The sequence below is a fragment of the Hermetia illucens genome, chromosome 4, assembly GCF_905115235.1.
Source record: "Hermetia illucens chromosome 4, iHerIll2.2.curated.20191125, whole genome shotgun sequence".
Lineage (NCBI taxonomy): Eukaryota > Metazoa > Arthropoda > Insecta > Diptera > Stratiomyidae > Hermetia > Hermetia illucens.
In genome coordinates, this window is record NC_051852.1 from 121,174,928 (window position 1) to 121,198,966 (window position 24,039).

The following is a 24,039-nucleotide window of genomic DNA, read 5'->3' on the forward strand; positions in this document are numbered from 1 at the left end:
CGTGCGAATCACATTCCTACGTAGAGCGTTTCACAAACACTCTCTGTTCACGCTGTTGTAAGTCCTCTGAACAGTGCGAAACCCAGCCTGCCGATCAAGATTCCGAGGTGTCCCTTATTGCGGAAGCGCCCCATATTTTATTTGAGTGGTCACGTTAGCGAAGGCCCTTTCGAAGTTGCTGTTCTTACGATATGGTCGACTTGTTCAAATGTTTCTAGTCAGCCGACCTCCTTCATAACCTACGAAGGTCATGTTTCCAATCATATGCCCGAGACAGGTATTGTCAGAACTGAGTTTGGTATTCAAATCACTCATCCCGATAACAATATCATGTTTACGAAGGCTCTCCTGAATTGAGTTTAGTTGCTCATAGAAAGCGTCAGCTTGTAGCCGTGAGGTCATCCCCTATCCGATGTGCCATTGACGTTTCAGTAGCAACGTAGTTTTGAAATTGGCAGACTACTTACCGACAATTTTCTCCTGGTTTTAGTTGCCTTTGGGTGTATTTCCCAAGATAAATGGAGCTTATATTCTGGACATTTAGTTTTTCTGTCCAATCTTGTATGTTGTGCGATAAAGTTACAGATATTCTCGACAAAAAGCCCAAAAGAAAAGGCATTTTACAGGGAACAGATTATGGTCGCTGATACATGAAAACTTTTATATCAACTAAAGTCTACGATGACTTCTCCGTATAGTCTGAGGCGAAGATATTGGGTTGGGGAAATAGAAATGTCGTATTTTGTCAATAGATGGCGACACTTAAACATGTCTTGTGTTGTACTTATCACATCGGGTCATACTATACGGCGATTTGAAGACGACGATCTGTGCTTCAAGTATCTCTTTGACAGTGTTGTGATCGTACGTTTCAGTCTCAAGTTCTAGCGCGTCAAAAATGGAGTCCACCAAGCAAGAAATTCGTCATATTTTACTTTTTTACTACCTGAGAGGTAAAAATGCAACGAAGGCGGCCGAAAAAATTTGGGAAGCATAGCGTTGGTTTGATTGATTTCGTTCTGGTGTAGTGGATGTCGAAGATACACCCCGTACTGGTAGGCCAATCGTCGTAGAAACCGATAAAATCGTCGAAATCATCCAAGTAGAGCGGCATGTGAGCATTCGCTCGATTGGCCAGAAGCTGGGTATAGACCATAAAACCGTTTGGAACTATTTGCAGAAGGTTGGATTCCAAAAAAAGCTGGATGTTTGGGTGCCACACGAGTTGACGCAAAAAATCTCTTGGACCGAATCAACGCGGCGAGTCGACCCAAATCATCGCCAAGCCCGGATTGACGGCTAGGAAGGTTTTGCTGTGTGTTTGGTGGGATTTGAAGGGAATCAGCCACTATGAGCTGCTCAACTATGGCCAGACCCTCAATTTGGTCCTCTACTGTGAGCAACTCGACCGTTTGAAGCAGGCGATTGAAAAGAAGCGGCCAGAATTGGTCAATAGGAATGGTGTTGGGTTCCACCAGGTCAACGCTCGGCCTCACATATCTTTGATGACCCGCCAGAAGCTTCGGGAGCTCGGATGGGATGTCCTATCGCACCCACCGTATAGTCCGGACCTGACAACAAGTGATTACCATCTCGTCCGGTCCATGTAAAACGCTCTTGGTGCTACTTAGTTGGCCTCAAAAGAGGATTGCGAAAACTGGCTGTCTGAGTTTTTTGCAAATAAGGAGGGGGTTCTATAAGGGGGGATAATGAAGCTGCCTTCTAATTGGCAACAAGTTTGCGAACAAAATGGCGCATATTTGACTAAAATCGCATAATTCTAAGTATGTTAAATAAAGCGTCAAATTTCGATCACAAATACGACATTTATTTTTCCCCAACCCAATATATTATGCTAAAGCATCGATTTGTATGGCATCTGTAGCAAGGATAGCTTGAAGGGGAATCGGGGAATACGATGAAAATATTTTGGAAATCAGAACTCGCGCTAAAGAGCATATGAACCATTATTCCCTTCTTTTATGGAAGTCTCTCTTCTGGGCGGCTCAGTCGACTATCCTTTACGTTAAGGATGCATTAGTAAATAAATTCTCACATTACTTCTCCATGATGGACGCCGGAAACTGTCTTCTGGCAAGCTCAGAATATATGTATTTGGCCTGATAGAGGTCTATTTGGTGGCTGATCATATTTTAAGGGCACGTGGAAGTGACACTTCTGTTAGAGTTATAAAAAGATCTTCAAGCCAGGATTACTAATAGAATTGCTATGTGACCAAGACGAATATGTGGACTCCGAATACCCCAAGCATCTCCTTCACTTTTGGTACGAGGCTAGCCAGCGATTGTCAGTGAAAATAAACGGAAAGTAAAGAAAAGACGCAACCAATTAACGCTAAACGTAACCGATCCCAGGAGAAGATTGGTGAGTTAACAAAAAGAGTAAGGTATGAAAGGTTTCAGGTAAGGTAATTTGATTAGTGACAAACTATCGTACAAGATGTGGTACTTGGTGGGATATTCCCGACTCATATATCGTAAGCCAGTAAGAAATACGAGAGAATAGTCTGTTCTTCTTTAGTAATCGAGAGCGAACTGGAAAAGAGGAACTGTTTTTTTATGAAAAAAGGCGACGACCCGGGTTCTATTCACGCTGCTAAAGAAATTTTGGAGGAGATGCAGATTGGTGTTCCAGTGGGGTGTCGACCACCATAAAAATAGGCAATGCTGCAGCGCAAATAAATCTGCACCATTCGAAGTGTGCCTTGGCTACTTTGCTAGTTTTCCTCAGAGAAGAAGAGATCGATATTGCCTCACTATAGAAGCCCTTGGTTGGAAAATGTATAGCAATAAAATGATTCTAGGGTAATCAGTACAATATATTTTACAATCAAAGAACTATTGATCAGGGCAGGGCTAGAAACTTTATGCTTTGTGGAAACGTCTTACAAACTTGGGTCTTGGCTTACGGGGAGGTACACACCTAGATGGTCGAAATTTTGTTTGCATTTTCTTGAAGTTTGGGGTCTCCTGAATTTCTGGTGAAAGTGGAAAGGTATTGCAATATTTCGATAAATAAATCAATTCCAGCAGAGAAGATGGAACGTGTTACATGACGGCTTTATTCACTCCCTAATTTTGAAACGCGTCTTTCTCAAAACCACGTTTCTCTAATGGGTATCCAAAATTTCTCGAAAACCAATGGACCTTTTGTGTTGAGGTTTTTCATGGTTATTACATACACCACTATCTAGTGCTTGTCATAGGATTGGCAACGTACTCGGATTATAGTATCTAATTTAATAATATTTGTAGTTTTCTTTTTCGGATGATTTTTGAAGAGACGCTAGTGGGTGTTGTGTCCACAGCTTTTTTTACGACGCTCCAAGAATTATATAATGTCTTTGGCCCTTTTTGATATTTTTGGATAAAAAAAAGAATTAACATATTGTATGTATGTATGTATGTATATACTTATAAATAATTAAAACCCCAACCCGAAATTTCAAATGTTTTTCTTAAAAAAATTCACAAAAATTGCCTTTCTTTCAGGCTTCTAGGTATTTATCTCCCCTTAAGTTTCAGTGATTTGACTGTCTGATGACAATAATCAATTACAGTAGAGGACTAGTATGTTTCTTTGGTATGCTTGGTTTACGACTGATCTGCGCTGTTGAAGCGTTGCTACAGCTGCGCTTTTGTCATACCGAGGAAAGGCAATCTTCTGAAGCCGCCTTTTGTTATCCATTGCTTCCGTTCGGTGTTCACCTCCTGGAAGAGTTTTGAAAGTTGCTGTCTTAAGACATGGCGTAGTTTCGTTTTGATCCGATTTTCGATGACGTTCCTGTTGAATCTGTTTGTATCTGTTTTTGTTTCTTCCTTTCCTCGTTGAGCGGTGTTCTTTGAATCATAAAGTTATATGCCGCCAATTTATCGTGGAAATCACGGTTTAAAGTATAAGTGATGGTTCGTTGTATCTGGGTCGGTTTCCTGTAGACGTCTTACTCAAAATCCACTCTTTCCCGGATTATTTTTGAGTCTAGGAACCGTATCTCCCATTCCTTTTCGATCTCCATGGTAAACTCGATGTTCCGGATTGAGTTTCTCGAGAATTGTTCCTTCCTTCTTGCTTCTTCCCTTTTGATAATTGCTAATACATCACCCACGGATCTGATCCAGAACCTCGGGAATGTCCCAGCTTCATTCTCCAGGTTCTCCATGAATACCTCGCATAGCAGCTGTGACAGGGGTTTGCTCATTGCTGCCCCAGAGGTTGCTTTATAAAATTTATGTGAAATAGGATTCATTCATGCACGTGAAGGCCAGTTTCTTATACAGTGTAGCCTACTTCCTTCATTTGGATGAGTTTTCGTGTGTCGTGATCCATTCCTTGAACAAGTGTAGGGCTTCCTTCATCGATACGCTTGGAAACAGCGCTTTTACGCCGAAGGATATTAGCATTTCATCGCTTTGTATCCCCCCGGGCTCGTTGAGTCTGGCAATGAGTTCTCGCCCGTTTCCCACTGCTCGTTTTCCTATTTTTAGGCCTAATCTTTTGACTTCTTCTAAGAGCCACTTCGCAATATTTTTCGTCGGTGAACTCGTTGCTGCTATTATCTCTCTGACCTCGTTGCCTTCTTTCCGTATTTTGGGGGACATTTGATTTTGGGCAGAGATGGGTTAAGCAATCTCAATTCGGCTGCTTTCTTAAAAATGTGTTTGCATTCAGCCGGGGCCTTTTTCACTCTGGCAGAGGGTTTTTCCGTATGACGTGAAAGTTACTTTCTTTTAAATTTTTACGTACTTGGTTGTTGTATGCTTCCTTGTCCATGATGACCACTACGTTTCCTTTGTCTGCTGGTAAGTAGAAAACGGGCTTCTCAGTTGGTCCTCCAAATACGTATTTGTATAGATTAGATACTTTTGGCCAATAAAATGGAAAATATCTTCCCAGGAAAGCTTTCATTTTAATGCGAAGGTAAATTGGCGGCTAGGACATAGAATCGCTAGTTAAGAAAGCCGGCGTAGTTTTCTATGTTTGCAAAAAGTCTTTTGTGCAAATACGAAGGCTAGGTCCAAAAATGGTTCTATGGAGTATATATAGCTATCATTCTTCCAATCCTCAACTATGGTCCTGTTGTGCTGCGCTGAGTAGGGAATATAATAGGACCAATTTTATCAGAATCCAATGAATCACGTGGTCCTTGTTTCCCGATCCTGAGCCCGAGGACACCCCTTCGCTCTTCTACCAGGTCTTTCTCTTCTCATTAGGCCCAATTCAGTGATTTAAATCTAATCATTCGTTGTGGTTCGTAAATGACCTTAGCCTATTTTATGAGTAATGTCTTGGCGAAGTTCACTGTGACTCCTGTTTGTGGCTTATTTTTCCGACCAAAACCGAGATTCTTTTTGGATCTAATCGATATTCCCTTGACCAAATGGCGTCGGTTTCATTCTGATGATAAACATCTTCTGCACACGTAATATAGTAGAAGGTCTTTGGGTTTTAATGTGAATGCCTGCCATGTAGGCATAATCCCACAGTTCTTTTTGGGCACGGATTGATTTGGAGGCCACATTCAGAGCCCCAACGCAACTGGCACGGCGGCATTGGTTTATAGTAAATGCGAGGCCTATCTAACTTCTCTGCGGCAACTAAAAAGTACAGTGCACAATATGTACAGCGCAATTCCACGCTTCAGCCCACCAGAAGCTCTGCCCGCGATATGGGTGCAACAATAACCACCATGCGACTCTCACAAGAGGACCAACCTCAAATAGCCAGGCTGAGATCATATCCCCCAGGAATTCTCCGAGACCATATACTCCGAGAAGGCCATCCCGGTTCCCTTGGTACCAGTTAATTTGATCTAATCAGTCTCTCCAGCCGGACAGTATGATATATTAATATTAAGACTACCTCGTCAAATTTGTGCTAACGAGAACTTCCACGCTTGCCCTAATTTTTCGCAATAGGGTACGATACCACACATGCTGAACATGTAGCCGATTCCATAGTTGTCCTCTGAAGCACGCATCAAAAACAGCGCAATAGGAGGGGTGAGGCCCTCGATTTTCAATGTCACCATGGAGTAGATGTTCAACTTCTACGCTAGATCGAAAAGTGAATGCAGGACTTTTATATCGTAACAAATTCGTCCAATCACCAGACGTAGACTGAGAAGCATCCCCCATCAATGTTACCATAAAAGACCTATTTAGATTTTCATCTTCAATAGCTTCACGCGAGTCTAATAATAACCAGCACTCCGAGAAAAGTGCCGGGGTGTGAAGCTATTTGCGATGATATTAATTAAGCTCAATCAGTCTCTATAATTGTTTTAAGTTTTGTTTATTTGATTCTTAGCTGTAAGCGCGACATACAAGGAGGTGTGCCTGTAATTATTGCCAAGAGATATCAATAGTAAGTTTATGAACATCTTTGAACTTCCTAATATGTAGTACCGGAACAGATTAAAGAACTACGAAAAATTTGCAATTTTCCCTCACCTGGTTCACAGCATCTTCAGCATTCCTTTTCAGTTCTGCTACTTTTTCTTCCGTTTGCCTTCGAATTTCAATGACCGCGGTATCGGAGTAATTCGGTTGGGGGTCAACCCCTCTTTGCTGTAATATCGTAATGGCACGTTTCGTCTTATCAACCATTGCCGATATACAATTGAGCATTGTATGAATATTCTTCCATTCTTCTTCGCCGCTCATTCGATTGCTTCTTTGAGAATCCGAACATCTGCTTCCAGGATCACGGTCATCACGATGATTTGACTATGAAAACAGAAATTAAAGCTGAAATTCGTGTTTCCATGATGTTTACGGGTGAAGGGATAATAATAAAATAATAAATACTGTCAAAGGACGAGGCTTTTTATATCAGCCCGTGGCGGAAATTGAAACTCAAACTGACTAGCTATTAACCACATGAAATCGAAAGTATGTTTTGTGTAGTAATAATAAGATGGAGCGCGTATCTGTGGTTATTTCAAACATTATCCAAAACCTTGAAGGAAATTACCTTATCTAAGAGCACACCAAATCCTGCTTCACTCTGATTTCCTGCACTCCCTTGGTACTCGAATAGCGATGGTTGACTACTGAATAAATGACTAGAATTCATGAGGGCCGTGTGGCTGTGCAATCTTTTCGCTGGCGGGTAGATGTAATCGTTCCAGTCAGTCACAACATTATGCTGATCCCCTAGAGTATCTGACGGCCTCCTTTTGAAAACTAATCCGTTACCATTCACGCTGCTATTCACTGTGGCACCCTCAACCGGAAGGAAAATTTCTGCGTGATCCGATGAGCCGTGGGAAAATTCGATGGCACTGCTTTCATTACTCGTTACATATTGGAGTGGGGTCTGCATCGAAAACAACACAATTTCTTGAATAATTGATAAAGTGTTAAATAATTGAGAGAGCGTTATAGGCATTCAATTTTGTGATATACCATATATTAAATGTGGGGACGAATGTTTTGTATTCTAGGGAAATAGAAGCCGCAATTGTTTTAGAGAAGGGGTTAGTTGAATCTGGCACGCTGAACTGATATGACACAGGCTGGCTAGGCATTAACTTCAAAAGGATAATAATCAGTACTCGAAAGCTACCAATAGGTACGAAACTAGGACTGCGCTAGGACGTAGTTAGAAAGTACCATACCATCTTCTTTCTGTACCGAACTTTTAGATCCAGTGCCACTTTGGGCTTTGATTACCATGAAAATTGCCTGCGTTCCAGCACACAGCTATGAGCGCATCGAACGAATGATAATCCATCTATGTGGGCTTTTCATTCTTACTTGCCTGCAGGTGCTTTCAATCACCTTCAGCTTGAAATTGTACATTTCACTCTGTACTTACACAATTCCATTCATATCCCGTGTAGCTTCAATGTCCTGTCTCTGACTGAATCCTATTCCATTCTGCCCAAGTAGGTACTGTGGGAAAGTAAGCTTGTCGTATCTACTTAATTATCATCATGAATAGAAGATATGCGACTCCCTTTCCACTGTACAGTGTAATGCTTGGAGTCCAACGTACTGGAGCCGAGTGGGTTTCCGCATCATGAGGGTGGAATTTGGTTGCGAAATTCTTTGATATACGAGCGGTGGAATGAGGAGCAGATGTAAATGTTCACATTGATATTTCAAAGGGTAACTATGGAAATCTGAGCAGGTGCTTTCGGCATAATTAATTTCGGATAAGTGTCCTTTAGAATGAAGGGAGAGTGTCTTCTGAATGGCTACATTTCTAGAGCCTCTTACCATTTTGTAATAATGAGAGAACATTCTAGTAACCAAAATAATTCAAGGAAGCGTTTCTTCATATGCAGCAGGCTTGATCGAAGGAAAGAGTCTGTTACTTGTTTACGTTGTTTTGCATTTCCGAAAAAATATGTCAATAAGGCAACTTCAAATCGGTATAGCGAAATAATTCTTCCTTAGTTCGCTTCAAGCCTCGTTGTGGAATAAAGGGGAAATTATTATTATTCTGTTATGGGAAAGTCGCACCGCCTCCTTGAACAACTATTGTGCCCCTTTTACTGGTTATAGTGTACCTATTGATCATAGTATCTCAAGCAGGCCTACAACCGTTAGGAACTTTAGTATGTTCCCTACTTCCAGATCTTTCAGCTCTGCATCTGGTATTAAGTGTTCTCCCAGATGACTCGACCTACTTTGCACAAGTGCCGGACACTGTCCCAGGACGTGTATAGAGGTTTCGTCATCCTCCGCACAAAACCTGCAGGCAGTGTCCGTAGATATCCCTAGCTTCCCAAGGTTCAGCCGACAATGACCAGTAGAATTCCCACTATGATTCGGAGGTTGCTTTTGGTGAGGTTTAAGCAATCCTTTATGCGTATGGGTTCGTATCCCCCAATAAGCACCCTGGACTGCTCCATCCCTGGTAGGCCGGCTCAGTATAGTTCCTTCAACCGTTCCTCTTCATTTCTTAGATTCATAGCCATGAAACCGTTTCCGATTCCACAGAAGGGTTCTGGCCCGTGTAAAGGCGTCCCTGCTCCCTTCTTGGTTAGTTCGTTCGCTTCCTCGTTGCCTTCCAACCCAGCATGGCCTGAAGCCCAAAGTATCCAGACCTTGTTGGACGAGCCGAGTGTATTCAGTCTCTCAAGGCATTCCCATACCAGTTTAGAGTTCACCTGGTTGGACCTAAGTGCCTTGATCGGTGCGTAGCTATCGGTGAGAATAGCTATCTTCTGCCCCCTGTAGTTCCTTTGGAGATTAAAGGAGGCGCATTTGTCTATGGCGTATATTTCCGCCTGGAATATGCTAGTGTACCTGCCCATTGGCTCAAAGTACATTTTCCTTGGACCAATGACACCGGCACCCGCTCCCTATGCTGTGAGGGATCCGTCAGTGTACTAAGTAATCAGTTGCTGGTTTAAGCCGTATGTCCCAGGGCGCTCTCCAAGTTTGCCTTGTTGCTCCAATATGTTTCAAACTTCTTATCGAAGTGACAGCTCGTTGTCATGTTTTCCCTTGGTGTCAGTAATTCGGGCTACCGGCTAGAAAGAATATCAGTCTTCCTTCGATTTAGGCAGCTCCTCACCTGAATATTGCCCTCCTTGCTTGCATCTGTATGTGCAGATGAAGAGGGGTTAATCCCAGAAGGACCTTCAGGGATGCCGTTAGGCATTGCCCTCATTGCCCCACTGATATACACGCAAGCCAGCGTTTGGAGCTTATGTAATTCCCTGGCTTGTGTGCTGAGTTGGGTTGTTTCTGCCCAGATTACCGCTCCATAGGTGATCATTGGCCTTACTATTCCAGTATATATCCAAAGTAGGATCTTCGGGCTGCATACCCATTTTTTTCCTGCTATGGATCTGCAAGTCATCAGAGTTCTCGTGGCTTTCCGACAAGTGTTTCCGACATTTGTCTTCCAAAATAATTTTTGATCTAGCGTAATTCCCAAATATTTGACCTCTGTTTCTCGTTTCACGTCCATATCATGTAATCTTATGGCTCTCCGGTGATCAAGCTTACCCCTCGTAGTGAATGGTACTATGGTGGTTTTGGCTGTGTTGATCCGCAGTCCCACCTTCGTGCCCCAAGCACTAGTAACCCTTAGTCCAGTTTGGATTCTATCACATAGGGTATCTTCATATTTGCCCCTACAGATTAAAACAATGTCGTCCGCGTAACCCTCGACTTGTATTCCAGTATTGTTAACACGTCCAGGAGTTCATCAACTACCATACTCCACATCAGTGGCGAAAGTACCCCACCCTGCGGACAGCCTTGCGTGGTATTCATGATAATAGAATTTGTACCTGCCGGTACTTCTATTTGCCTGCTTTCTAGCATTTTGTCCATCTAGAATGCCAGGGTGTTTCCCACTCCTTTGCGGTTCAGGGCATCTTGTATCTCTGTTGTCGAATGCTCCTTCGATATCCAAAAACGCGCACAGTGTAATTTCTTTTGTTTCTATGGCATCCCGTAGTACCTCTGTCAGCTGATACAGAGCAGTTTCAGTTGACCGTCGTGTCCGGTAAGCGTATTGACAGTGATGTAGGGGAGTACTCTTTAGAACGTTAGTTCTAATATAGTTGTCTATGACCTTCTCCACCGTTTTGAGTACAAACGATGTTAGGCAAATTGGTCTGAAAGATTTAGGGTGAAAAGGATCCTTTTTACCCGCTTTCGGAATAAAGACCACTTTTACCCGTCTCCATGTCCTTTGTATGTATCCCAGTGCTATGCTCCCCTTGCCACTCTCAGAAGAGACTCTAAGATAATTCCTAGGCCTCTCTGGATAAGTGTTGGGAAAATGCCATCTACTCCAGGAGATTTCAGTGGTTTAAAAGTTCCCACTGCCAATCTTAGCCTAGTTTCCGAGCATACCTCTTTTGCTAGTTTCCAGTTCTCCTTCCTTCCCCTTTTATTCGTTGTTGGGGTGTCAGGCAGAATGTTGTCGCCTGTTCTGAGGAGCAGGTGTACCCTGTCTTCCTCATTTTCGGTAAATGTCCCATCTTCCTTTTTCAAACAGACAGAGGATATTCCCCCGTCTTTGGCTACAGCCTTGTACTCCGAGTACGAGCACTCGGAGTACGACCCTGATAAGGACCTATCAAATTGTGCAGAGGAATAGCGTCAAACTCGTGACGACGGCTCTGGAATTTGCGATGGATGAAGTCACACTACCATACATCTGATTCTCCGATTACCCTTCGATGTCCTTTTATAGTTGGTCCTTGAAGTGGTACTAATGATAACCGTTGGTGTGACAATCCAATTGGACCAGGACCTTGAAGTGTATTACAGCACTTCATTGAAAACCGTAACAGTACACTACAGGACGGCAGTACACAGTAGGAGGCAATGTTGTCAATATTGTGCTTGCCTGTGATTGTTAGTGTGATTTGACTCAGGCACTCAGTCAACTGATGTCCGACATCTAGTCACGATACAAGTCCTTGTGCCACTAGTGAAATTTGAACGGCGACCTTCTATCACGACACCCTAGCATTCCGACCAGCCTTCTGGACACTGGAGTAGTAAGTCTGTTTATATTTGCTCTTTCAGCCATGGGAGAAGACTGAATGTCAAGGCAATACTGTCATGTGAGAACTGTCTTTATATCCCCTCCATTAGGGTTGATCTTTATTGATTACCTTATTCGTCGGAGTGTCACGTAAGTAATAAGGCCTATTACCTTTCGATAGATGAAGTAGGACTTTGTAATTTTCTACAAATAGCATTGGATAAAAAGTTGGTTTAAGTGGTGAAGCCCATAGTGTTTTACGTAGGCACCTGTCGTGAGACTTAATCCTACGGTCCTCTTTAAAACACGGATTGATTTTGTGACCACAATCAGAGCCCCGCTGAGACAAGCAACAACGGTACCAGTCTATACCAAGTGCATGGCTTAGCATTCATACTGGTGGATGCAAGAATTACCTAAATCTCTACCGAACTATGGAGTACGGCACGCGTGTTGATACGCAACACCACGTCGAGGCCCGAAGGTCTCTTCTCCCTTGAGCACAACCACAACCACCATGAAACTCTCACTAGGGGGGCCAACCGCAAATAACCGAGCTGTCCTCACATACAACAGGAGTTCACCCGAAGTATGTGAGTCGAGGGGCTTTCCCCGTTCCCATGGTACCAGTATACCCCTGGTAAGGTTTCGTGACCAATTTGCCACTTCAGATGAGGCCCCGTGCAGACTCGGGTCTGATCGCCCTAATTAGGCCTTTGAAGCATTCGCCTACTGAATCACGGCCGGCAAACCAAAGTGATTACAGCGTCTCCCGGTGCCACCACTATGGAGGTTCTCCTCGGCCCCTTGGTTTTGGTTTGGCCGATAGGGTTGCCACCCCATCTTCCTCGCCGCCACCTCTGAGCACCAAAGTGTTTAAGTTTAAGTGGTGAGAAAGTTGGAGTGGAGGACCAATTAGATTGTTTATATGGCTACTACTATCACCCCCACCCAAACTACGATAATGTTGGAGAAGGCCAATTGTACTTTCCAGTGCTTGGTAAGCAGGTGCATTTGCATATCATTCTGATGCAGCATAGTTTCCCCTTACAAGTCGGTGAAGAAGTTGTTATATTCAGGTGACCATGCTACTGGAAACTTCTATCGGCTCATCCATGGTGAATACCTCTAACCTCACAGCAAGTGGCGACACTTTTAATAGTTCACTATTATGGTTGTGAATCTTAGATTTCTGACAAATCGCATAAGCTGTGGCTAAACTAGATTAACAGCATCCTTGTGGCCCTGGTGCTAGGATGACCGTGGCCACACAGTTGCTTACCGAATCAAAAGTTCTTTGGAAGGTAGGAACTGGATTTCCCTATAGAAGTTTCGCAGAGCAAGCACTCGTCTGTGGAAGGGATGGCCATTCACTACGGCTTCAAGTTAAGGTTTTATTGCAGCTGCACCTCCGCAAGGTGGAAGCGTGCAATATCAATTCGTACAATCGTGAAAGATAGCCTAGAAACTTTTGACAGGCCTATAGTTACCGACACCTTGTTTCATCATCCGTTTAAACTGCTGCATAGCTGTGTGATATTTTTATGGAGTCTTTTTACTTTGGATTCAATTTAATTTGGTTTATGATTCAGGAAAGTGTCCTGGAGTCCCCTGGAGTTTACAGTTGCCTGGCACTGCGAGAGTGTAGAGATTTTTGCTTGCTTAATGACAAAATGGTTTCGTTAGTTGAGTGCCAGCCTTTAGATCTCGTTGTGCTGGGTTCAAAGCCAGGTCGTCATGGATGTTTGTATTTGTCTTTGTACTTGTCTCTTTGGTATAAATTGATCACATGCACAGCATTATGTGTGATGATAATGAAACTCAAGCACAGTCTCATTAAAAAACTAAATAGTGGGAATATACGAAAAAAAAACTGGGTCGAGGCAATGTACTCCACAAAGGAGTGATCAGGAAGTGTACTGTCAAGTAACGGTTAGTTAGGCTAGTATTACCGTCGGTTAGTTGGGATTCTATGAGCTCTACTATTACTGTCAGCTCCTATGATAGGATGTTCTATTTGTACTGTATGGGTATGAATGGTTTCATCTCAATGTCCTTTTCAGATTGAGGCCAAAAGACTCTTTATTGGCTTTTCGTACTGTTATGATGACTTTTCCACTGAATACTAGTAACATACAGTATACTCCGATTATGGGGAGGATTTATCTTTCGAAAAAGATAAATCTGAAACGGGGACTCCTGAATCAGTTGAAAATGAAGTGGTGACAGTCTCTATCTGTTTCTAAGCCAGAATTAGATTACCGGATTCCTGGTTATTGCTGCATTTCATTTGGAATTGCAACAATGGGCTTCGTTTCAAAATTTATGATGAGAATAGAAAAGTCCATTGTTGAGATCTGCTACGTGTTTTTGCTTTCAGACTTTTGAATTGGGGAAAAAGGGGTTTCTCAACTGCAGTCCAAGTTGAAGGCTAGATGGAATTGCTTTTTGTAGGATACACCTGGAGAGCATTAAATGACTTTGTCTGATAACTTTGAAAGATCTTCTAAATCGGTCTAGTCACCTGATATTTGAATTTTCAAAGGTCCGGGAATGAGGCAGAGATATTGTCTGTTAAAATGAGTCTGAGTAAGGGATTGCCTGCCATTAGCGTTTCTGCGAGATGCTGCATCTGGCCAAGGAGCTGCAAATGTTTTTCGTCTCCATTTTGCCGGTTTATTAGAAGATATCGAATCAATCTAACTTCCAAAGACCCATTATTTTGGTTGCTTTTTTTGGATAGTTAACTTTTCAGAAACCAAAACCTTCCACTAATATGCCAGTCATAAACATGACGGCCAAGGGAAATAACTGAGCTTTCCTCATAACTTCCTGAGATGCTTAGGTATTCATCACTGTTACAAGCATCGTTTGCCTGTAATTCGGGTTTTAGCATCAGACGCAGAATTTTTCGAAGGCGTTAAAAAGTGGAGAATCTGATTTACAGTCACTACCCAAGTACAAGTTTAAATGAACAGCGCGGCGCGGTCCGAAATCCGGAGCAAATAAGCCAATAAGGCTCTGAAAAATTGATAAGGAATTAATTTTCAGTTAGGGAGATACGCAATAGGTGTTGATAGTAGGCTTGGAATTTCAGGAAGTGATTTTTATATGAATGTGTTCGTCAGATAGTTTTCCTCCGATGAACTGTAACCTGAGATGAAATTTGGGTTTATTACAGACTCGGGTAAAAAGACAGCGGCAAAGTTGCCTTAAAACTAAGGGATCGGTAGCTACTTGTACAACGTCCGAAAACAGAAGAGGTTATCTCACTTATGCCACCATTCTGAATGCTGAAGGATCGTGAACTCTAGTTGAGAGCATGATCCACAAAGCATCCTATGCAACCCTCGGGGTAACCAAGCCTGATAAGAGGTTTATCAACCGAAGGACGATGTTCAAATGAAGGTCCGCAATAAAAACGAAACTGTCATGATTTTCACTTCGATGAAACACAGATCAATTGGCAAATTTACAAGGATTCCAGTCTGTGAGAAAAAAAAGCGATCATTGGTTTCCGTGATACAAAGATATTCACGAAAAACGAGACGCTCGGGATGGGGGGAGAGATCTGTATTTACTTGTCAGCCCACACCAACGCGTTGCGTCATTTTTCATGGAGAAACACTGTGAGTACCATCACTTTCTCTACATTTCATTTATGTATCTACATATAGAGGGCGTTTAACCGTACGTGCGTATTTTCATTACAATACTTTTTTCGACTAACAAGGGAATTCTTAATTGATAGTTACTATCACGGCAACCCACCAATAGACATGGGTCGCGTGAACTTAGTCCGCGTAGCGAACGTCGCGAAAGCTACATGGATGTGGCTATTGTGTTGGACCAACGTCATAACACGCCATGATCACATCTGAAATGTGGATATCCTTGATTGATATGGGGTTACATCGATCGTGGAAAAAGTGTGACAGAGGCGTCTTCGATGGTATGGACATGTAATTTGTGCAGATGCGAATTCCCTTGCCGAAGCAATGACGGCTTGATACGCTAGATGGTGATTTGAGAACCTCTCGACTCCACCCATATGAGGCCTATGGCCGAAAAAAAATTGAGTAATGGATCAATACGAATCGATCCTTCTTCTGAATTAAACGAAGGTTAAAGAAGAAGAGCAGGAAGACGATCCAACTAATCGAATAGAAATCACAAACTTCCTTAAAGTTGGTTAATTAGTTTTTATTGGTGAAGTGCTTTCATGCCGATTTCCTCCGTATTGAAGCTAACGTTTATTATCGTGATTATCTGGAAACCAGAAGGTTGTAATCTTAAAGGAAAAGGGGAAATTTGTAGTCTTGTTCAGCGAGTGCTACGAGGAAAAAAATGGATAGATTCATATGGGAAATACTGGAGAATCTTTCCTGTAATATGGGCTTCCGTCTGTCACAACACTGATCAGACTTTTAAAATGACAATGATAGATGCTTCTACCCAGTTTAAAATAATTAACTGTTTGATATATTATTGGTCGACTTCTAGTGAAAGATATATTATCCGTGAAATAAATATCTGGTTGTATTTGTGAAGAACTTCAGCATCCATCACGCCATACACCAAGTCAGGAGAACCCTGACGAACTGTACTATATAGTAGAAAAATTCCTCACATGTAAATTAAGAAAAAATAAAAACGTAAACGAGAAAAACAAGTGGAGAGCTACTAGGTGCTTCCCAATTGAGTTAACTTAGGTCTGCTCATACGATGAGCTGAATTTCTCTCTGAATAAACTTAAAGAAACCAACAAAGAACCTTCCTTTCAAAAAATTTTAAATATTGGATTATTAGCTTCTGGAATATCTTAGTTAAGCAGATAAACCGTCCTCTATTCGGAACAGTAAGTTAGGAAACTTTGTTGACAATTGGAACGAAATCTTTCACCTTGGGAGGACCTGCAACCACGTAGAAGAAAAAGAAGTAAAGACTTCAATGGTGTAGTCGTTTTGTTTTATTGCCAAATGGAGCGGGGCACAATTACAACGAATTTAGTTATCGATATTATTAAAGAGTATTGGGGAAGACTTCTCTGGATGACACTATTTAGAATGATTTATATAGAAGGTCGTGCGCAAGGGTTCAGGATAGCTTCGCTTCATTGTTGGTGTTTCTCGTTTCTTTCTTGAACAGGGTACCTTAAGGATTTTCGAAAGCAGGCGCTGATAATTTGCTCCAGTGAAACTGTTTCAACCTGACTACATTTTCGATGTGACTGTAAAAACGGAGATAGGTACACTTGTTTTTTTATATTTTTCTACCCTATTACAGTTACTATTAGGCCAATAGTGCGAGTGAATTTACAACGCATTTATCTAGTTCCTTTGATGATGGCAAAAAATATTACAATGCCCACAGAGCCAATAATTTTCTTTAAGGACATGTTAATTATTTGGGTGAAAGGGGGTGGTATTAAAAAGAAGTGAAATTTCCAAAAATACCCGCTGACACGGTAAACTTATTCAAATGATAATGTGTCCTTACCTGGTTAGTAGCTCTCGCTAGACTAGCTATCTCACGTTGTAACAATGGAATATGTGTCTTCATAAATGGAATGATATTTGGTCTGAGGGGGTAACTTGTGATATCCTGAAGAGCTGTTCGGAACTCATCAATTGATATGCCCCCACTCTGAAAAAAATAGAGAACCAAAGTTTATGACTACTGTTAATTAAAAGATATTTTAAAACATGCAATTGACCTATGTAGGAAAAGCACTGTTGCACGGTTGCAATCTTGCTTGCCATAATTTGTCGGATAATCTCTATGCTAGTAAGGTAAGCTAGTATCTCATCTTCAAATCTTCAAATTAATAGCATTTTCTTTTAGCCAAAAGTTAAATGTAATCGGTGGATCAAGTTGAGGCAGGAAAAAGAGAGATAGCACAAGGCTCACTGTGATGGACCATCTACGTGGTAAATACAGATACCACAGTTGAGACGATAGTATCCAAACAGCTGACTACAAAAAGCTGTACGATAATCTACACACTCGCGATGGCGACCGAGGTTTGGACTAGTCAAAGCTGAGACCAACAGATCCAGGATACCGAGCACTTTGGCAGTGTTAATGACAAGAACGGTAGTTTGGTTACTGTTCATATACAACCGATAGATGGCGAAAATATTTCCAGCAAATATCGATCAAATTTTTTTGTTTTTCTCATTTCGAGTAATTCTACTTATCGCCATTGAAAGGCTAATAGAACGTAATAAAGCATTTGGTTTTGGGACAACTTTCAGGATTTGACGGCATTGTACCTGATTTTTGGAAAATGGTTATTATCCTCTAGAGAGGAAGACGCATCCTTGACAGCTTACTGCGTTGTCATTCACTTTATTGCTTCGTCACAATGTAAAATCCAGGGGAAAAAACGTAATTCTTGATCTCTGTATGACTGTATGACGCTACAAAAGGTTGTAGAAATCGCTCGGACGAAAAGTGCGAATAATCAGCCGAAATGAAAAACCATTTGAAATCTTCGAATTACCTAATGAAAATACGAATATCAAATAGTTCAAAGCAAATGTTTTGAAAGGAAGCAGGCATAGGGCATCAATCATGCCTGTATGGTATCGCTTTAGGCTCATGCGTTAGGAGACTTCTCTGTTGGCCCTTTTGGGGAATGATATCAAGCTACCTAGGCTTCAGAGTTTGGATGATTTTGGGAGCTGACGACACACATCCGTACAAAAATCAATGAGATACCCCGACTTTTAATAAAGAAACCCTTCCTCTCTGGTATCTGGATGTATATTCTAAGGATAAGGTCGCACTTCTCTTTGATCCTGCAGCCAACAGAAATTTTAGAATGGGACCTATGGAAGACACAGTTTTTCAGAGCCTGCAATCGGACTCAAAACACAAGTTTAAGAAGTTCCCCATCTTCAGATCACCTTGGCTTTCGTTTCCTAAAATGAAGCCGTCTCTGCCATCTTGTCATAACGCTCTACATCCATAAGGAAGTTGAAGTCTGCACCCACATTCTGATAAGAATTGATGCCACTTGGAGGCCGCTGAAGCCATCATAGGAGGGTCCCTATAAAGTCCTCAAGCGCAGAGAATACACGTTCAATTTGGAAGTCGGTGGCAAGTCCAAGACCGTCTCCTTAGACATACTTTCTTCCAGAAGGCAGACGCCACTGGAAGAAAGCGTGAACGTCGGATACCTTTTGACGTCCGCCTGTCAGCCTCTCGGTTCCAGCCAAGACGAAATGAAACGAAAAATTCAGCTTCTTCAGCCTTCTACTCGGTGTTACTGATTTTAAAGGCCGGCTGCATACCTAGGAAAGCAAAGCTCCCAGTATACAAACGATAATAGGACCCGTGTTGTGTGAAACATGGAACCTAACGCAAAACTTCCGAAAAATTGATCAATACTTTCGAGAGAAGGGTCCATAGGAAAATAATAGGAGCTAAACGAACGAACGACCAATGGTGGATCAAATGCAACCATGAGCTGTGCGAGCTATTTGACGATCTTTAAGTCTTTAAATTAATAAAACTTCGATTAGCGTATGGATGACTTTCGGATACCTAAAAGGATATTCGAAGAGAGGGCAGAATGACAAAGACTGGTAGGAAAACCCAGAAAGCGCTAATTCTGTTGCAAGCAGCGCATCACTGCTCAGATTTCAAAATTGGAAGAGGCGATCGATGGATCGAGATGGTTGGAGGAAGAACATCTTGAAGGCTACGACCCGAAATGAGCTCTAGAGACTCGATGCCGAGTTCATTACGCCTCAACAGCATACAGATATGTTTTTCAAGTATTGATCATCCCTTAATGTTCTAGTAGCATTAATCCTTTTTAACTCCTGAAGGCGTTTAGTGTTTACAGTCTTATTTCGTTTAATATAAAATATCCAATATGTGATGCAGAAATAGTCATTCCATTCATAACAAGTCGGGAAACCGGAAGCTGGACGCTTCAGGTATGAAAGGTTTTGTGTATTTCTTATATGAAGACATTTTATTGTGCATTAACCCCATCAGTGCGTCGCACGTAATATATGCATAGACTATGTCGGAGTATCCACTTTTGGGTGATATTGACATTCATAGTCTTGAATTCGCAAAAAAGGCAACAATTTGACCTATTATAACTTTGTTAGTAATAGTGCGATTTCCACCAAACTTGATAGGATCATGTTCTATGTAATACCCTACATTACTGTAATCTCGTAGTGTCAGGATGAACTTAAGGGGGGTTTGGCAGTCAGTTACTAAAAATTATAGTAATATACTATTATTAACTTTATTTGAAAGGATATTGGTATGGAGGGTATTTCGCTCGGCTAGGCACCATATAGTCGCAGCCTCTTGTTTTTTTTTCAGATACTTCGGCTGGGTAGTTTCTGAGCGTGGGTCCCTTAAAGAGATGATCACTTTCAACCCACACTCCACACCCTTTCCAACTAATGTCAAAAGTAACTAACCGGATTCGGAAAGTACTTATCGAGACCTTTTATTTGATACCCCACATGACGCAGGAAACAGGGTTTGTTCCCTCAGGAGCATACAAGGGGTCAGTCTACAGGCATCTTTATATGTGGGTGTAATGCCCCCAGTAGTGACGGAAGAAGTACTGGAGATTTGCGGTAGGCTGGGAGACAACAAAGCGCCCGGCTTCGATGGCTTACTAAATAAAGCCCTTAAGCTGGCCGTCAAGTCGAGGCCAGACATATTCGTAGAGTTATTTGAAGCATGCTTGGCGGATGGGATCTTTCCAGAGACATGAACAAACCTGGTAAGCCTCCTGGTGAATTATCTTCCTACAGGCCTATATGTTTATTGGACAATATGGGAAAAAGTTTGAACAAATAATCTATAACAGATTGCTCCCGGTTGTAGAAAGTCTGGGAGCCTTATCAGATCAACAATTCGGCTTCCGTATGGCCAGATCAATGGTCGACGCCATCAAACTGGTCATTGGGTTAGCAAATACTGTGCCGTGATTACCCTTGACGTGCAAAATGCGTTCAACTCTGCAAGTTGGAACCTTATAAGGAGGTCATTGGCGGCGATTGGTGTACCCAGTTACTTAACTGCGCTAGTCAACAGTTACTTAACAGATAGAAGGTTCTGGTACGACACAGACAATGGAAACAAAGAATACATTATTTCCGCGGGTGTTCCACAGAGCTCTGTGCTGGGACCGCTATTGCGGAACATCATGTATAATGATGTCCTCAACATCCAGTTGCCAGCGAGCCCACAATAGTGGATTATGCCTATGACATAGCGGTGATTGTCGTTGCAAAAGATTTGGCGAATGTGGATTATATTCATCCAAAGTAATCACTGACATAAAAAGGTGGTTGAAAAATTAAGGTCTTGCACTTGCGGAGGATAAAACAGAGGCGGAGCTTATCACGAAGCGGCGTAAGGAAACCACTGCCCATATCAGAATGGGGAAGCATATCATAACTTCAAAACCAAAATACCTTGGAGTTATGATAGATGCGAGAATGAATTTCAAGCACCACTTAAAACATATTTGCACAAATGCGTCGAATATTAGCATGGCCCTAACAAAGATGATGCCAAATGTTGGGGGCCCGCGATGCACTCGCATACTGTTTATAGCTAGAGTGGTGAGCTCTATTCTGCTTTACGCAGCGCCAATTAAATCAATTGCGTCGCACCTCGCATGCAATGCTCAAAAGATGAGCGCGGTGTAAAGAAAGACCGCCCTAAGAATGTGCTGTGATTATAGACCGTCTCGGATGAAGCGGCCTACGCAGTAGCCGGAATGGTGCCGAATGGCATTTCGGGCGATGAGATGGCACGTATCTATGATGGACCCGATTCTTCCTTTGATCGACAAATGAAAAACGCCGAAAGGGGACAGGCGAAAAAGGGTCGGTGGGCTCACAGATTGATTCCCAGCATCAAGGTGTGGACGAAGAGGATGCATGGTGAGATAAACTATGATCTCACATAGTTTCTCACGAGACATGGCGGTTACCGTAAATACCTCTATAGATTTAAACTGGACAGCTCACCAAACTCTACCAGCTGCGATTGTATTCCGGAGGACCCGGAGCATGTTTTCTTCCATTGTCTTTGATTCGCTGAAGAAAAGAAGAGTCTAGGATTCCTAGGGAGGACCCTAGCATCGAAAAGTATAATTGAAAAAATGCTTGCATGCCAGAAAAGCTGGAGTTCAGCGAACGACGTGGTAGGGCGGATTCAATGTAGATTAAGAGAGGTAGAGTAGGCGAGATCGGAGCGGTTGCGAATGCAATTGATGAGCGAAGGAAGAGGCTAGAGCCATGTCCACCCCACGACGAAATACTTTGTTGTGGTTCCGCAAGGAAGAGGACAGAAGTTTGGGGGTGGTTTTAATGGGAACAAATCGTAGACGCAAGAACCGGTATACCAGTGTCTTCGGATGATTTCCACCTCCGGAAAAAAAACGGACAGACAGACAGACAGACGATAAACCGATTTTTATTTTACACAAACCTTAAAAATCGAGAGTTTTAGGAACTTGAGTCCAGGGGATTTACAGCAGGTTTCTGTTGTGTGGAAGTTCGGTCAACTAAAGTTAATCTCCAGGTTCCGGTCGAGACAAAGACCCATTTGGTCTGTGTCCTTTGGCATATGTTAAACATTTTGTTTGTTCTAATTTACCTCCATCTTTACGGGAGATGATTTGCAGTTCCCTATTCTATTATATTTATCCGAATATATAAATAATCTGAAAAATGGCGCTCATCTAATTCGAGCACTTAGGCTAAGTCCTCCCACTGGCATTTAAATGATAACAACTATAATCTACAAAATTGAAATTGAAATATTTGCTCCTAGATTAAATCGTCCATTTCCACCAAAGCGTGTGAACTGTGGTGTGCAAAAACAATTCCTGTCCTTAATCACACATGCAAATTTCATTCTCCAGTTGGTCCTGAATTGCCAAAAGCATCAAATCAACAGACACACATATATATAGTCACAATATACTCACCGCTAGCGATAACACTAATGCTCTCGTCCTATCACTAATTTCCGGATGTGAGTCCTGTGTGATTTGCACCAAAGATCCAAGAAATTTACGAACTTTCGCCAGAGCCCGGGATTGTTCGAGATGTGGAGTAATGGCTGCTGCGACAGGTGGCGGAGGAGGTGTTGTGGTGGCGCCATTAACTACAGGCGATGAGCTTGCATTACGATTCGGTCGTGGCGGTGCCAGACTGCTGTGATGAATTTGCGGTGACATTGGTGATCTCGGGGCAACGGCTCGTGCACTTTCAGGCGAGTCAGGTGTGCGGCAATTATCCTTACCATTACCTGGAATATGCAAATCAGAAGCATGTCCTTAGAATATGTATAAGGCCTTGGGTGCAGGTAAATGTAAAAGTGGACAGTCTGTGCCGTAACTAAAGAAGATACTCGTACACCTGGAGGCAGTCTCCAAGAGAAACATTTGCACTTTTCCATTGGCATTGGAGGATATCGCAGGGAATTTTAAAAGAGTTAGAAGGCACTTCGGAAGCTTCCCACTTTTTCTTGTTCAAATCTGGTATCGTTCTCAGCAATAGTGCCAGGATTGCTACACTCATATAGGTCCACATGCCGAGCGTATGCTCCATGAATATGATTTTCGATACGCATCGTACACATCTGTCGCTGTTCACATATTAGGCGTATGCAAGGGATGAGCTGGGAGCAGGGAATGCCGACATGTATGACCCATGCAAACAAGCGATGAAATGAGCATAAATGATGGGAACTTGTACAAGATGCTCCTAAAGGTTTTGTTCAAATGAATATAAAGCCCCAGCAAGGTCGAATACAAATCCATGGGAACTGAGTGCGGGTGGTGGCATAACCAAATATACGTACATCCTTTCATCCTTTCGCAAACAGATATACCTCATTTGTTGTAAACGGAGCTTACAGTTGTGGGTTGCGCTCGTATACACACCGCATGGAACTGAACGTAACTGAGAGGAACATGTGTTCTTCGCCAAGCCCGCTAGGTATTTACCTAGAAAATCGATTGTTTAACTATTATCGTCAATTCGAATTTGGGGATCTTGAAATGTACTTTCGTAATAATTCCATCTGAAAACCGACAGATGCGCTTGACAAAAGCTCTGTGTATTTTACCCTGTAGGTTTTCCATTCATCCGTTTCTAGCTAGTCCGAATGCAGAAGGTGAACACGGATTAGTATTGAAATGGCGGAGAATGGGATGCTTTTAGCATATTCCCACAATGAAATGCATTGGAGCGTGTGTTATTTTCGTGTGAAATAGAAATTTCAATGAATTACTAAAAATATATTCGGATGTTTTGGGGCTGAATTTTAATACAGCATAGCGTGCACGGAGTTGTTGACCGATTGCCTGCTGAAAAATTGCGTAGGCAACCTACAATTGCAGGGCAGGGATTATGTCTTTTGGTGCTATTTGAATATTCAATCAGACGGGGGTGTCAAAGAATAATCTGATTTAATTTCACTTATCAAACTGTCGGTAATCCATGCAAATTGTTTAGTATTTCAACGTATTTACATATTCCAGATGCCTCA

General features: G+C 42.2%; 1 protein-coding gene across 3 annotated transcripts in view; it reads right to left on the reverse strand.

The window, feature by feature from the left end:
• The window catches only part of LOC119656004 (protein CBFA2T2), a 112,254-nt gene that overhangs the window by 17,377 nt on the left and 70,838 nt on the right, over positions 1-24,039 (reverse strand). For all 3 annotated transcript variants that reach the window (XM_038062246.1, XM_038062245.1, XM_038062244.1), the window contains 4 exons: positions 22,472-22,794; positions 16,984-17,130; positions 6,994-7,338; positions 6,471-6,746 (listed from right to left, as the gene is read on the reverse strand). In XM_038062246.1, the coding sequence (XP_037918174.1) occupies positions 6,471-6,746; positions 6,994-7,338; positions 16,984-17,130; positions 22,472-22,794 (1,091 nt within the window). The remainder of the gene's footprint in view (positions 1-6,470; positions 6,747-6,993; positions 7,339-16,983; positions 17,131-22,471; positions 22,795-24,039) is intronic.